Source organism: Schistocerca serialis, chromosome 6 (assembly GCF_023864345.2).
Source record: "Schistocerca serialis cubense isolate TAMUIC-IGC-003099 chromosome 6, iqSchSeri2.2, whole genome shotgun sequence".
NCBI lineage: Eukaryota > Metazoa > Arthropoda > Insecta > Orthoptera > Acrididae > Schistocerca > Schistocerca serialis.
This window is the reverse complement of record NC_064643.1, coordinates 310975498-310992414: the sequence shown is the minus strand read 5'-3', so window position 1 is coordinate 310992414 and position 16917 is coordinate 310975498. Positions and strand designations below refer to the sequence as shown.

Genomic DNA, 16917 nt, shown 5'->3' with positions numbered 1-16917 from the left:
GGTCTGGAACAGGACAAGGAAATTAGACTTTAGAAAAAACGGACGTGGCGGGTGGAATACTTAACTTTAATCCATTAATGATGAACGTCGCTCTTGACGGTACATGATTTACAGTATCAATAGTAACTGGTAATGGCGCCTTGCTAGGTCGTAGCAAATGACGTACCTGAAGGCTATGCTAACTATCGTCTCGGCAAATGAGAGCGTATTTTGTCAGTGAACCATCGCTAGCAAAGTCGGTTGTACAACTGGGGCAGTTATAGGAAGTCTCTCTAGACCTGCCGTGTGGCAGCGCTCGGTCTGCAATCACTGATAGGGGCGACACGCGGGTCCGACGTATACTAACGGACCGCGGCCGATTTAAAGGCTACCACCTAGCAAGTGTGGTGTCTGGCGGTGACACCACATTCCTCCCTCGCAAATCGGCGTACGGTTGTGGCATAAGGCTTCCGCCCGCCGTGGGGAGGACCCCATGTTGACGTATGCGACGAGGTGGGGAGCCTAACAACAGGCGAGGCTGTGTCACCCGCACCCTGCCATTCGGACCGCGGGGAGCTAGGAAACGCCTGAAAACTTGCTCCAGGGTGCACGCCAACATGCGGTGTATGCGCTCGCAGAGAGACAGGAGGGGCCGATGGGTCGATCTCCATCGGGCTGGGGCACCCGACGGGCGAAGACTACATATGGTCCGGAGCGGGCAAGAGTGCCACGTCGGAGGACAACTGGTCACGGGAAGCGATCGGCGGCGCGTGACCCAGGGAGGCGCCCGGCGGTTGCAGCGACGCGTCCACTGCGGGTGTCGCCGGCGGGAGAACAGGCTGCGGCGGGGTCGGCGGCGGCGGCTCGTCGCCATGTTGCAAAATGTAAGGCAGCGTCGGTAACATCTGGGGCCGAGGCGAGCCAGTAGATAGGTCCCCAGGGTGCTGACCGGACGGCACCGTCGCTGAAAGCAGACGGGGAGCGGCAGATCTCGTGCGACTACAGAGGCGCAGCTGATTGAGATGCCGACGCACCTCGCCAGAAGCCCCCAAAACCAGATACATAGCGCGGCCGAGGCAGCGAAGAAAGCGCCCTTCGAGCCAACGCCGTGAACGTCGATAGTGGCGGTAGTAGACAAGTCGCCTGGGGCAAAAGCAGGTGTCTGCCGCTGCACAGGAACCTGATGCGGCGGATGTAGCAAAGACGAGGGCGACCCTGGAGCAACTCAGCCGGCGAGCGACCATCTCGGGGCTGAGAGCGATACGAGGACAAAAAGAGCAATAACGCGTCCTCCCGAGAATGCGATTCTTTCAACTTCAACATCTGTGACTTGAAAGTCCTGACCAATCGTTCAGCGGCACCGTTTGACTGTGGCGAAAACGGCGCGGACGTCAGATGTTGAATACCATTGGCCTAGCAGAATGACTGAAATTCTGCGGACATGAATTGTGGACCATTGTCGGAAACAATAGTCTGTGGAAGACCTTCAATGCAAAAGATAGCAGATAACGCTTGGATGGTGGCAGATGACGTCGTGGAAGACATCCGGACAACAAAAGGAAAATTACTGAATGAATCTACCTCAACCAACCATCGAGCATTCCATAATGGACCAGCAAAATCGATGTGTAAGCGTTGCCAAGGGGAAGTGGCTTTTGGCCATGCAAAGAATTTCCGCGGTGGTGCTGATTGTTGTGCGGCACACACCATGCAAGAAGAGCACATATTCGTAATCGCGGCATCGATTCCGGACCAAGTACAGTGCTGACGAGCAAGTTGTTTCGTTCTTACTATACCCCAATGTCCTTGGTGGAGAAGCTGTAACGAACGTGGTACCACTACCCTGGACTGATCATTATCTGAACGCAACAGCAAAACACCACGTCGTACAAAAAGTCTCTCCTGGTGAGCAAAAAATCGGCGAACCAACGGATCCCCGATCCGTGACTTTGACAAGGGCCATTGCGTAGCAACAAAACGCAGAACGGTAGCAAGGACAGGGTCGGCAGCTGTGGCTGTAGCTACACGACGAAAATCAATCGGAAACGATTCGACCACGTCATCGGTTTCCGAATCAATGAACATGCAAGCAAGTTCGGAGGAATCGAATGCTCTATCCTCAGCAACAGGCAAACGGGACAACGCATCGGCGTTTCCGTGCTTAGCAGTGGACCGAGACTAGATATCGTAGCGGTACTGCGAGAGGAAAATAGACCAGCGAATGAATTTCTGCGCTGTATGTGGAGGTACAGGCTTGGTCGGATGAAAAAGCGATGTCAAAGGTTTGTGGTCTGTGATGATGGTAAAGTGACGACCATACAAGAAATCATGAAACTTTGTAACACCAAATACGAGAGCAAATGCTTCTTTCTCGATCTGTGAATAATTTCTTCGCGCAGACTAGAGCAATTTGGACGCAAAGGCAATAGGGCGATCGTGCGAACCATCTTTGCGCGCAAGCACAGAACCGATCCCGAAATCCGATGCATCCACCATCAACAAAAGGGGCTTCTGGGGATCGAATGGCGTAAGGCGAGTATTGGAAAGCAACGCCGATTTCAACTGGCGAAAGGTGCGTTAGCATTCCGTCGTCCAGACGAACAGAACACCTTTACGGCGCAAGCGATGAAGTGGAGCTGAAATGGAAGAGGCGTGTGGGACATAATTGTTATAGTAATTTATTTTTCCCACCACAGTCTGCAGCTGCTTCAAATTCTGCGGCGAAGGCAAGTCTTGTATGGCACGGAGGTGCTCTGGACTGGGATGTATGCCTTGGGCATTGAGTACATGGCCCAGATAGGGTAAGTCACGAGCAAAAAACACACATTTGTCCTTCCGCAAGCGAAGACCATTTTGTCGCAAGACCTGAAATAATGTTCTGAGATTGGCTAAATGTTCTTCTTCCGTCTGTCCGGAGATCACTATATCGTCCAGATAGGTTACTGCAGTAGGAACCGACACACAAACAATTTGTAGATATTGCTGAAACAATTCAGGGGCGGATGCACACCTGAATGGCATTCGTCTGAATCGATACAAACCCAGATGCGTGTTAACCACCAAAACGCGCTGGAATTCTTCGTCCACCAGTAATTGCAAGTACGCATCTGCTAGGTCCAACTTCGAAAAATATTTAGCCGGGCACAGTTTGTCAAAAAGATCTTCCGGGCGGGGAAAGGAAAAGTTGCAGTCACTAGTTGTGGATTCACTGTTGCCTTGAAGTCCACACAAAGTCTCAATTTTCCCGAAGGTTTTGGCAAAATTACCAAGGGTGATGCCCAGAGAGAAGCCTGCACACGTTCAATTACACCTTGTGATTCCAAATCGTGTTATGTTTTTGCGACCTCATCACGCAATGTGTGGGGAACATTGCGCGCTCTGAAAAATTTCGGTTGCTCGTTTACTTTCAGTTCCAAATGTTCTTTATAGTTCTTAGCGCAACCGAGGCCCGGTGCAAAAATGTCTGCAAATTCGTCACATAGACGAGAAACACTGTCGGAAGGCACAGTCTGGTTCACTGATAGGACCTGATTTACTATAGACAAGTTAAACAACTGAAATAAATCGAAACCAAACAAGTTCACTGCAGAAGAAGAACGAAGGACGTAAAATGACACAAGTTTTGTTTGTCCCTTGTATGTTGCAAGAAGGCTGCACTGTCCTAACAAAGGGATGTCTTGAGCTGAATAGCTAGTTAACAGTTGCGGCACGCAACGGAGGTGTGCCCAGCAGTTTGTAAGTGCCTTGATGGATCAGTGAAACTGCAGCCCCGGTATCGAGCTGGTATGGTATCACTTTGTCGTTAATGTCCAAGTCCACAAAAAGTTTATTGTCCTGCTGATGACAAGAGCGACTGTCTCATGCAACGTGAACTGACACTGGTACAAAATCACTTGCAACTTGACAGGAGTTCCGGCGATGTCGATGCACACTATTTGTGGGACGAACACAGTCACTGTTAGAGAGAGTGGCACTGGGTGGAGTGGAATGGACTATATGAATTTCCACGGGCAAAGTTTCACGAGCCTGAGTATCCTTGGTTCGATTCCGATTCCGGTGTGAAGCAAAGGGCCTGGAATGATTTTGAGTTTCTGATCTGAGATTTTTCTGGCAAACACGTTGGACATGTCCTTTTTTATTACAGTAAAAGCAAATAGCTTGGCGTGACGGACAATTCTCACGCGAATGTCTAGTAGCACACCGCCGGCATGATTTTAGCACTGCATTTGCTTGCCGGCGCGGTACACGTGGCTGAGAGCCTGGCGGCAGCAGCGCGGCGGGGTGCAAGGGCTGTTTACTGTTCCGTGCAGCTCGCCTGGCGGGCCGTTTAACCTGACACACGGGTGGCGAAGTTGCAAATGATTCCTGAGCAAAGTCAAGTGTGTCCTGCCGATCCAATATGTCCATCACTTGTTGAAGGGGGGAATGACTAGTTTCAAAATCTGTTCCCTTATACGAACATCAGAAACGTTCTGTGCAATTGCATCACGTACCATAGTATCTGAATAAGGGAGTCCACAGTGACACTCAAAAGCACAATCCCTAGTAAGGCCTTGCAAGGTTGCAACCCACTCCCGCTTAGTCTGACCTGCCATACATTTTGTACGAAAGAAGGTATACCGTTTGGCAACTACATTGACTGAGTCTTTGAAATATGCATCTAATGCAGACAAAATTTCGTCGTAGGACAGAGTTGCTACGTCGCGTCGGGGAAATAATTTGACTATCATACGGTACGTTTGTACGCCGATCGAAGACAACAAAAACGGCTGCCGCTCGTTACCTTGAATTCTGTAGGCGGCGAGATGGAATCCAAATTGGCGTGACCACTCCGCCCAGCTTTCCAGTGCAGCATCAAAAGGACGAAAAATTGGTGCAACTGCGTGTTGTGGCTGCCTTAGCGGTTGAGCGGCGGCTGCCGCATCGTTTTGCATCGCACGTTGACCCTGGACGAGCTGTCCAAGGGCATCCAGTAAGGCCTGCGTCTGTTTATTCTGTAAGCGATAAAATTCGGACAGTACATCTGGAGATGATGGCGAAGCCATTACACAAGTAAATCAGGGCAGTATAGTTAAGAACGTGGTATTGCCTCGTCGCCAATGTTGTGGTTGGCAGGAGAGCCAACACCATGTTACTAGAGGAAGCCGAAAGGCAAGCGTTTTAGCTCACGCAGGCTTGCGTGAGGTCTGGAACAGGACAAGGAAATTAGAATTTAGAAAAAACGGACGTAGCTGGTGGAATACCTAACTTAATCCATTAATGGTGAACGTCGCTCTTGACGGTACATTATTCACAATATCAGTAGTAACTGAACATGGCGTCTAGCTAGGTCGTAGCAAATGACGTAGCTGAAGGCTATGCTAACTATCGTCTCGGCAAATGAGAGCGTATTTTGTCAGTGAACCATCACTAGCAAAGTTGGTTGTACAATTGAGGCGAGTGCTAGGAAGTCTCTCTAGACCTGCCGTGTGGCGGCGCTCGGTCTGCAATCACTGATAGTGGTGACACGCGGGTCCGACGTACACTAACGGACCGCGGCCGACTTAAAGGCCACCACCTAGCAAGTGTGGTGTCTGGCGGTGACACCACAATTACAGCAAAGTGGGAGGTCGTCGATATTCTACGCCCCGTTTTGTTGACCTTAGCTGCAAGTCATCTTGGGCTTAAATTTCTGCAAGATAATGCTTGCCCAAGTTCCTACTGCTGGTCTCCATGCTTGCCAAACCCTACCTTGGTCAGCAAGGTCTCCGGATCTCTCCTAAACTGAGACCGTTTGGAGCATTGTGGTTATATCGCACTAACCATCTCGGGATTCTGACTATCGAAGGCGCCATTTGCACAGTTTTTGGCACGCTATCCCTCAGGAGGACATCCAGCAACTCTATCAATGGCAAACCCAGACATTGCTTGCGTAAGGCTAAAAGATGGACCAACGCTTTATTGACTTTGTTTGTGAGAATAAATCGTTCAATTTTTCTGAAATTTTAATCATTTGTTTGTATGTACTATTACATCACACATGCCGATATCTGTCCCATCCGGATAATTCCTTCGTGAAACGTCGTTTTTTTGTGCTAAGCTGTATTTTGATCTGTAGGGTCATTACGTTTTCAGAATTTTAACAGGAAACCATTTCTTCATGCATGTCGGTCCTCTAACATCTTCCATTGCCGTTGGATGTGTGGTTCCTTATTGCTTTCGCATTTACTAAAGGAATCTGTGACTAATCGACTGCTTTACTTTGGTTCTTCTCTATTTTTTGTATCAACTCGACCTGACAAGTTCCTAGTCTGTGTAGCAATACTCAGGTGTCGGCCAAATTAGTATTGTTGGCTTCCTCCTTGGTGGACCATAATTATTGACTATTCTCCAAAAGCATCTCAGAGTAGCACGTGCCTTTTCTAGGATTAGTTTTATGCGTTCATTCTTCATTAAAGAGCATACTCCGTGGTATTTAATGGTTATGTTTGCAGCGGTTTCTCGGCAATCGAGTAATCAAACAAGAAAGTGACATTCTACCTTAAAGTAGTTCATTTTGAGTCAACAGGCAAACACTACACCAAGTGCCGATTCTCTGAAGGTTTTCCTGCGCTTTGCGACATTCTTATGGTGTTATGCCGGCCGGAGTGGCCGATCGGTTCTAGACCCTACAGTTTGGAACCGCGCGACCGCTACGGTCGCAGGTTCGAATCCTGCCTCGGGCGTCGATGTGTGTGATGTCCTTAGGTTAGTAAGGTTTAAGTAGTTCTAAGTTCTAAGGGACTGATGACCACAGCATTTAAGTCCCATAGTGCTCAGAGCCATTATGGTGTTATGATTTTACGAACTGTGTCCTGAAACTTCAGAAGATATACTCTAGTTCTTTTAGACTGTGAACCTCCACTGACTTAACATTTCACTAACCACAAATTTTATCTTATTTCGGTGTTTGGTAGAGTCATCGAAACTATAGTCACCAGCGTGTCACTAAACATCAAACCAACACCATTTATGTTAAGTATTGGCGCATATGCCTGAAATAATATGCAGTGATCATTCCATCACCTCACACTTCCAAGATCCACTGGGTGAATAACCAGGATCACATAATTTTCGTGTTCAGTGACCACGAAAAGGCCTACGATAGTAAAATGCATTGGAATCACCGTTTCAAGCTCTTCATTGCGATAATATTGTCAGCCATGCTGCCCCCTTCTTACCCAGCCATGTAATTGTTAATAACTGTAATGCACCTGTCCTCCATTTCAGCGGCTGTGCTTCTCTCAAAATCGCCCTTTCCAGGCTATTTTACGGAATTATTAACGTCAGTCATCAACCACCTATTGGTCCCTTACTGAGAGATGAAACGATAGCATCCGATACAATGAACAGGATCAACGAAATAAGTCTGCATTAAACTGCTTACTATTATAAAACTATTGGCTAAACAGTTTTCGCTGGAATAGAATGTATCAGAACGAACTCAAGGAGATATAAAATACGTGTGTATCTTTGTTTATGAACACATAGTGTTTATAGAAGCAGATATGATACATGTAATAAATCTTTGTATTTAAATACAAAGCATTTGTAGAAGCAACTGTTTAGCCCTCTTTTTCCCTGTTTTACTTACTGTTGCTAAAAAAGTTCTAAGTGAGAAATGTGAATTAGGTGATTTCATTTTGGTAGAGGCAGGTGGTAAGAATTTCTTATAAGATATGTAGGCGTTTCCAAATTCCAGTTGTGACATAAGATGCATTATCCTGCTATTTATACTAAACCTGAAATATCTACTGTCACATATAAACTCTAAAGTCAAAGATACAGTATTAGGGATATAATGTGCTTGCCTCTAAACTTATCTTCAAAATTTATGATAACGAATCTTTCCAATTTGAAAAAAAAGTCTATGTCGTGCATCCACGTAGTTTCACACATTAACTAAATTTATAGAGAAATTGTATCTTAAAAGCATTTGCTTAGGATGACAATAATTGTACCGTTGATGAAAACTGTGTAATTGGTGTAGTCATATAACTAAAAAGTTGTAGTGGTTCAATGAGATACCACCCAGCAATCAACGAGGGCTTTCAAAAATGAATGACGTTGCTTAAACGGTTTTTTAAATATCAATATAATTTATATTCTGATAACAAATTTACATTTTGAAAGACAATGCAGGTAGTTACAGAACATAGTTTATTTCGACAGAACATTTATACAGCAGAGACGCGGGAGTGCAGCCTTTATTCGTGGAGCTCCTTCTCCTTGTCCTCGTACTTCTTGCTGTAGGTGCCGTCGGGGTCGTACTTGGCCTTGAGCTGCGCCCAGACGTCGGGCTTGTGGTTGATGAGGTGCTTCAGCACCTTCTTGGTGCCCTCCTTCTGCTTCTCGTTGCACTTGGCGCACTCGTTGCTCAGGGCGTCAGGGATGTCTTCTGCAAGCAGAAAAACGTACGAGTATTAGTAAACCTGCGCCACATCACGTGTGAAGCACAGCCTGGAATACCCGTCAGTGAATAAAATTCTTTGTGCTCAGAGTTTGCTTAGAAGACTGCTACTATTACAGATCGTTGTGGAAACTACTATCGTTCCTTAATTCTTAAGTAATGATCGCTTTGTTTTAGGAACTTGACATCTGAAAGGCATAACGTGAACTAAAAGTCGGTTATCATCTCCTTGCAAACTTCCAAGGTACTGATGTCCGTTGCTCAGTAAACAAGTGCACACATGAGCACAACACAAGCTTAGATTAAGTAATAATATTGATCATATCCCATATTGTAGATAGCATATAAACAAGAATTAATGAGTTACGAAGTCAAGGAGTCCAATTATGATTGTGAAATTCTAACAACGATTTATAAAGGGTATCCCATAAAACGTGTTTAAATTGCAGCAGACTTATTTTCTACCTATTGGGCTCATAATATTTCAGTCCTTTTAGTTGAGAAATTAGAATGATATGGAGTAATTGTAACATAACAAAAAACACCATTATCTACTGTGATATTTACTGTGGTATGTATCAATCGTATTTCATTCTTTCGTTGTATAGATTTTTATTATTGAACTACAGTGATATACAAGGTGGCCAGAAACCGTCTGAAAAGCTGCATGGGTGTTGCGGGTTACTTTGTACTGAGAAATAGTTGTTAAGCAAAAATGGGATACGCTGTACTGTTTCAGAGTTCAGTAGCATGGAAGTTAGCTAGTTAGGGTGCTGGGCGCGCAAAATTCAAGTGACTCGCCAGAGACGGTGTCGTCACACGTGCTCTTCGTATGGTTTTCTAAAACCAAATAAGGGCGCGATACAAGAAACTGGACATGGATGGGAGCGAGGTGGAGCCCGAGCCAAAGGATGGGCAGTACCGTGCGCTATCATCTACTCTATGAGAACCGCTGACTATCTCTAAGAGCTTTACAGACTGTATATTTCTGAAACTAGATGAAAATATTTATATTGCAGCAGTGTAATTGCTACTGATACCAAAGTTATTCTATACTGTACACTGGACAGGATTAAATTTGCCACTGAGGCTTAACACTGCGATTATGGTATTAGCGCACGAAAGCTAGGACATCATTTACAAGCTCAACCGCCTGTAATATCGCTGATAAAAATCCAACACTGAAGCTGCTTTCAGTATGACAGTAATCTCTGTGATACTGCTTCCTCTCTACTTTCACCTTCTGTTTGCACACAGTGAAAAACTAATTTATTTCTTCTTTAATTTAGTTACCAGACTGTCGTCTAATACATGACAGTTCCCCATATCTATCGATCCTTAACGGTTGTCTCATTTCTCCCTATGCACCAAATCTAGAGGACTGAGAAATTTCTGCTAGGAGTTGCAACAAATTTTTATTGCTTCTTCCTCATCTAGCTACAGACTATTTACTTTTTGGCGCCTTGTTACACGTCACATTGTAACAATGTGTGTAAATAATTTCCACAGACATCTTTCCTAGCAAATGCCCTTAAACATCTTTTCGTCTTTTACCTCTGCTGTATGGTAATTGAACTGAGAAGCTAAGTTAGACTTCAGCACGGGCGGAAATATAAAGATGTGAAACGAGCTTTGGCGTGTAGTAATGGAGGAGTGCAGTAGTGCTCCTCATTACTCTGTATATCTCTTCGATAAAATTGGACGGAACGTGAGGATTTTTACAAATAGTGCTGTTGTATGTAGGAAACTTGTGACGCCAAGAAACTGCAGCAAAACACAGGAAGATCTGTAGAGGACCGACGCTTGGTGCAGCACTGACAGTGCATAAATTAACGCAGTGCGGAGAAGTAGGCGCGAAAGTCCAATACTGTTTGGTTATAGTAACAATGACAAATCACTAAAAACCGGAAAAGTCTCGGAGCATCTGTCCTGAGCGACCAGAAGTAGAACGATCATATCAGACGAGTTGTAAGAACGACAGGCGACAGACTGCGTTTCGTTGGAAGAACCCTAGCGAGATGTAGTTCATCCACGAAGATATAAGCATACGACAGACGACCGAGGCTGAGTATTGTTCGGCAGCCCCGTTCCTTACCAGACGGGGTTAAAAAAGGAGGTTCAGCATGAGTTGTCATGTTTTTGTTTACTTAGAAAGTAACTGATCTGCTCAATAAACCTCAGTAACAGACACCTCGAGAGACGCGATGTGCCTCAGAGAAGGAAATAAAAACCTAAAAGGCGAACAATAACGCAATGTATAGACGTGATAAAATGAACGTGGCGGTTCAATGACACCAGTTCGAGCCCTTGCGGAGTGTCATCGAGTGCCCCTCGTCTGACACCTAGTGTAAACAGAACGTGAAAGGAGGAAGTTATAGTGGTACTGAAGCTCCTTCCGCCACGTGCATAGTATCGATTTAAATACTGATCTAGCTCCAGTTTTACATTGAAACTGGTTAGTATTAGAACTTCACCCACAATAACTTCCATAGAGAAAGGCTTTTAGCGGATATATGTATTTTCTGAGGCTATAAAATAATGAATAGTAGGGAAGGTTCTAGCGAGAACCAGGCAACTTACTCTTGAGCTCCTTGCCATCGGCGGTGCAGTTGGATTCGTCGTCCTCCATCAAGCACTGGACGTACTTGTTGAGCAGGCGGTCGTTGGCGAGGATCTCGTCCAGGTTGACGTTGTCGTACTTGGTGGTGTACTTCTCCTCCGCGGCGGCGACCACAATGACGGCTAACGCCGCGACCAGTACCAGGGCAGCCTTCATGTCTGCTGGGAGGTGAGTCTGCGGTGCGGGGTTCACTGCTGATGCGGACACTCTCCTCCAGCGAGTATATATACAGCAAGCAGGGTCCCCCACCACGCGGCTGCTGACGTCATTGACGTCCCGGGAGGCGTTTTTGCTTCCCAAGCCTGGCGTGTTTTTCCATTTCACTTTACAGGTAATTGTTTTACTCTCACGTGAGTTTTACGTAGCTAATATCCATATCGGTACGATATTACGATGCCTGTGTCATTCCGAATTACGATGCAAAGTTCCCAAGGAAGAGGCGCTGCGGCTACTGCAGCCTTTATGAAATGTAAGAAATGTATTCTCAGCTGCGGATATGGACAACCGTCAGCTGTATAATGTAATGACGGCAATGAAAATTTGTGCTGGGCCGGTACTCGAAGCCGGATTTCCCACTTATCGCGAACTGTCGCGTTACCATTAGGCTATCCGAGCACGAGGCATGGTCAGAACCAAACTTCCATATGTAGTCAACCAGGCGTCTACAACTTGTACTCATTCATCCATTATACAGGGTGTAAATTTTAAGTTGACAAACCAGAATAACTCGAAAAATAAGCTTCACACGAAAAAATGTGTAGAATCCAAAGTTGATTATTTTCGAGGGGGACATCTGCTGGTGCTAAAATTAGCCCACCACCTCATCCCCATGGGCGTGGGGCGGGAGACAACTTTAAAAATTCAAATGGGAACCCTCATTTTTTATGGCAGAATCATATTGTACATAAAAAACTACGTACATTTTGTCTTAAGCAATTGCTTTGATTCTTGGTAGTTGGCGCTGTAATTCAAGAAAATCCATGTACACATTTTTGCGTGGAAAATGGTTACGGATAAATGGAAAATACTTATTTACTTCATAAATTTTGATTCGGTAAAACTAGAACTCTCCTTCTCTCGCCATGGGGTGGGATTTGAGAGAGAGGATTTAGAGTTTTATAAATGTTGACCCAAACATCCGAATCTGCGGAAAAAATCAATTTTTTGGTCAAATAATCAACTCTGGATTCTACACATTTTTTCATGTGAAGCTTATTTTTCGAATTATTCTGGTTTGTCAACTTAAAATTTACACCCTGTATATATTCCCGTACAGGGGAGACATTTTACTTGAAAATCGCATGTCCGAAGGAACTTTGCTTGGTAATTCGGAATAACACAGGCACTGCAATATCGTATTTATCCGCCGACACCGGGAAAGCGACTTTCAAGTAAAATGTCACCGCTGTACGGGAATATACGTAATGGATGTATTAGTAAAGGGTGTAGGAACATAGTTGACGACAAATGGAAGTTAGCTTCTGGCCATGAATTGAGCTCGTGTTACCAAATGGTAACGTGACAGCTCGCGATAAGCGGGAATTCCGGGTTCTAGCCCCGGTCCGACACAAATGTTCGTTGTCGTCAATCCATTATATGGCTGATGGTTGTCCATATTCGCAACTGCGAATACATTTCTTGTATTGAATATCCATACCAGTTGTGAATGAATAATTATCCTCCTTTATTGTGATTCTATGGTTAATGCTTCTTATGCGGACATTGTGCCTTTAACTTTCACACTTTCGTGACATTGACGATGCGTTTAGAGGGCGATGTGCTTGAAGGGCAGGTGTAGGCCAAAATACATAATGACATTTAAACATCGACAACACTTACAGAACTACAGTCAATAAGCAAAACGTGAGGAGAATATTATGTAGAGCATAGTACACGATATATTCTGCAATTTTTGTTTGATAATGTTCATGGACGTGCATTATATGAGGATTTGAATGTCTATTTAGCAAGGTACATGTCATGTACCTTTTCTCATAATCTAACCAAGTACTAAAGCTGTAACTTTACAGCTTACTTAAGCGTAAAAGGCTGGTAAAACATGTGCAACAGATTTTTTTGAAGCTCTAGTTACAATCAAATTAACTTTTCACTTTTACGTAACCCTATAAAGTAAAGGAGAACCCTTCCAACCACACAGAACACAAAGAAAAATTGCTGTACAGTATTATTAAGTAAGTGATTTTCAAGGACTGTGTCAAATTTCAGGACGTTAGCTTTTATAGCGCCTGAAGAAAGGCACATTATATCTCAAAAAATCAATTTATAGCAAATCTCATTTTAAAGATTTTATTTCAGTTTTAACAGTATTGCCTTACCTCTGGCCACTAATGCAGTCCGTACCCATAACCCTCCTTCTGTTCCTTGTCTTCCGGCAGTGATCTCTTTCTCTGCTTCCTTTGCATAACCAACTTTTGCATAGTTTCTTCTGCTGTGTGGGCTCTGTCAAGTCGTGCTTCATCTGAAACACGTATGTAACGTAGCAGCGATGGTGAGGCATGATAAAATCTTTGACCAGAGAGCAAGTGTAACCTCCCCACAAAAATTTAAAAAGACAATATTTAATAGAAATGGAACCCAGCGTAACCTCCCTAGCAATTAAATTTAATGACAATAAAAATGAGAATCGCAATCTGACTCAAGGTGTAAACTCTCACGAAAATAATGAGAGACAATTTAATGCTAATGAAACTTCAGTGATAATGATAACTCAATTAAACCGAAATATCGGTCTTTGGCCCTGTGCAAAGAAAATCATGATTAATTTCTTACCTCAGTATAACTACATGTCAAATTTCTGCTCTTATTGTTGGCCACGGCTTGGAGGAAATGCATTGCAAATAATATTTTCTTTTTTTTTTTTGAAATTTAACTGAAACTTTACTTTAAGGGAAATGGAAGGAAATCATTGGTTCAATTAAATGGTTTTTTTTGTAAAAAAATTGCTTTGAAATGAAAATTATTATTGGGGCGATTATTGCATAAATTAGTTACAGTTAATTTACATTATTAGCTGAGCGCCATGTAAAATTTTTGTGGGAAGGTTACACTTGGCGACCCTGCCAGGATCGAATTTCGTTGAGAGTCTTTTGAACAACAGTCAGATATCTGCTCTTATTTGCTTAGATATAATTAGGATTTGGTGCAACGCTTTTACTAATATTGTGACTTTCTTTCTACAGGTCAACGGCAATTCGTTGCTCTGTTGTATTTGTTTGTTGCCTTTTTGTATTTGTGCTTATTTGTTTTGTGAATATTTGTTACTATTGTAAAAATGCCGCGAAAGACTGTGAATAGTGTATCGCGAGGTATTATGAATGAAATCACCGACTCAAACAACGTGACCGATAATAATTGTGACACGCAGTGTAATGATGACAATCCTGCGTTCACCGACAATCAGTGCGTTCCAAGCTCTAATGATGATTATTATCCTACTGATGAACAAACGAACTCAATTGTCTCCTCGGTTAATTTGACGACAATTGATGACGCGGGGAGCTCTATTGTAATGAGCGCTGCCCAGCATAACACACCCGTTTTGGAAAATTCAAGTAACATACAGACAAATTTGTCTAACGAAAATGGACAGTGTACTGAAAATACGACGGATTCATTTAATTCCGAAATAGTGACTGACAATGTACACTCGAGTGACAAACGTTTTTGTAAATTACAGAATGACCAAATGGTCACACAAAACGTGACAATTACAGGTACATCACTAAACAGCACAGAGAATAGAAATGCTAATTTTGACTTGGAACAAATTATGGCAAGATTGCTACAACAACAACTTGAAGATCTCAAACAACAACTTAGTGAACAGGACAAAAAATTTAATAAAATTGATGAAAATTTCAGACAACTTAATGAACAGGTCGAACAACAGAGTGTAGATAACAAACAAGATAACGAAAAACTCAAACAACACTTAAATAAAAAATTAGACAACCATTTCAAACAACTTAGCGAAGCAATTGATAAAAGTTTCGAACTCACAAGCGAAAAACAAGACGACCTTAAAGAACAGAACAAACAAGTTAGTGAGCAAATTACAGCTGTTACCGTGCAATGTCAAGACAGTAAAGAACAATTACGTGAGGATACTAAGGCTTGTGCTAATAACAGTAATGAAGAAGTTGGCACTGTTGCACAAGAATTAAGTAGCACACGTGTAGACACAACAGAATCACATAAAGATGACATTAATGCAGTCACTGAACAATGTTCAGCAAACGAAACACAGATACACGAAATTAATGCAGTCACTGAACAATGCCCTAAAAACGCAGTACAGATTCGCGACGAAGTTAATTTAGAGTCAGTGGAAGTTTCACACACTCCGAATACGGAAGTTGACGAGAAATTTGCACGACAGATCAACCAAATTGACGAAAGTGTTACAGTAACAGAGTTGAAAACTATTTCAGTCACCAACACGTCACAGAATCCGCCACGTTGCGAGCATTTATCAGAGTCACGTAGCGCGTATAATGTGTGCAATTTACTAAGACTAAGCGACTTAAAATCCGAAAAGCCACGCGACTTAAAATCTGAAAAGCTACGTAACTTGAAGTACGAAATGACACAGACAAACAAATTCTCACACAAACCCGAACGTGTTGTCAAATTCAGTGACGAGAACGTAGATTATGAGCAATTTTTATCCGCAAGAAAATGTAAAAAATTTAATAATGACAGAACACAGGTACACCCTTTGAGCTGTATGCGACAATTTATTTTTGTACTTTCACCGCTATTACCTGTAATGCAGAAGCTAGCTTTGAACCTGATGCGACAATTTGCTATTGCATTTTCATCAGCATTGCCTGTAATGAGGAAACTTGAATTAACATGGATACAACTATTTGCTTTTGAATTTTTACCGCTATTGCCTGCAACGCAAAAGCTAAAATTTATTTGCAGTGCGTAAAGGACCTCAGGGGATTCATTACGCTTTAATGAATATGTGCCGTAGCGTGCATAGGGCCCTGAGCTGTAGTAGTGCTGTTTCATCTTTAGTTTTCTGCACTGCTGCCTTCTCTTCTACTATCCTTTATATCTATCAAAACTGCTCTTTAACTATTGCTCTATCTAGAATTAAGAATATGTACCGAAAACCCGATGTGACAAATTTTACCGAAAATGACAATTCTCTTTAGGCACTCCAGAACTACCGGCGTAATTTTACTATCAGATAAAATTTTAATCATCAGTATGTGTAATATTAGCAGCAACAGCGAATGCATTTTAGTAACAATAGACGTTTTCCACCACAATAGCATGAAAGTCAGCCGCTTAGCATACCTAACCAACAATGCAATCTACAAGGTCAACCAAACTTTAATGTTTCGCCGCGTGCACGTATAGTCCCAGACCCAACAAATAGTAACGCACGACAGCAAGGAAACAACTACGTACAAAGAAGACAGTATTTCAATTCCTATCGCAATGCACCGTATAGGAATGACTTTCACGACAGACGTAAAAACGATGAGCACAATTATCAGCGTACATATAATAACAGTCGGTCATACCAACAGCAGAATTATCCACAAGAACCTATTCTCATGAATGAACCCGACAGTAGGTATCATCCAGAGCGTAATACGTCTGGAAGAAGTAATAGAACAGTTCAAATAGTAGAAATGCCACAGCTGAAAATAGTAACACATCAGATAGAATGTGACTAGATACTGTACAGGTCGCATCTTCCAATAATACAAGTACTACTTTAGACACACAGAATGTTATTCAAGAAAATGTAATTACTTTTGACGATATCAGAGACACTCTCTTGCAGGAAAGACCATTTGTTCAGAAAACTATTTCACATCCTGTTATCGAAATTAAAATTGGTTCATCGAAA

The 16917-nt window shown here is 43.2% G+C and overlaps 2 protein-coding genes across 2 annotated transcripts in view; one reads left to right on the top strand and one right to left on the bottom strand.

The window, feature by feature from the left end:
* LOC126484841 (uncharacterized) overlaps positions 1-16917 on the top strand; it is an 87620-nt gene that overhangs the window by 24125 nt on the left and 46578 nt on the right. The window lies entirely within an intron of this gene.
* On the bottom strand, positions 8069-11221 carry LOC126484015 (ejaculatory bulb-specific protein 3-like). The gene is made up of 2 exons (XM_050107339.1): positions 10988-11221; positions 8069-8395 (listed from the first exon to the last, which is right to left on the bottom strand). Exons 1-2 carry the CDS (start codon positions 11181-11183, stop codon positions 8205-8207), a joined length of 387 nt encoding a protein of 128 aa, XP_049963296.1. The 5' UTR covers positions 11184-11221; the 3' UTR covers positions 8069-8204.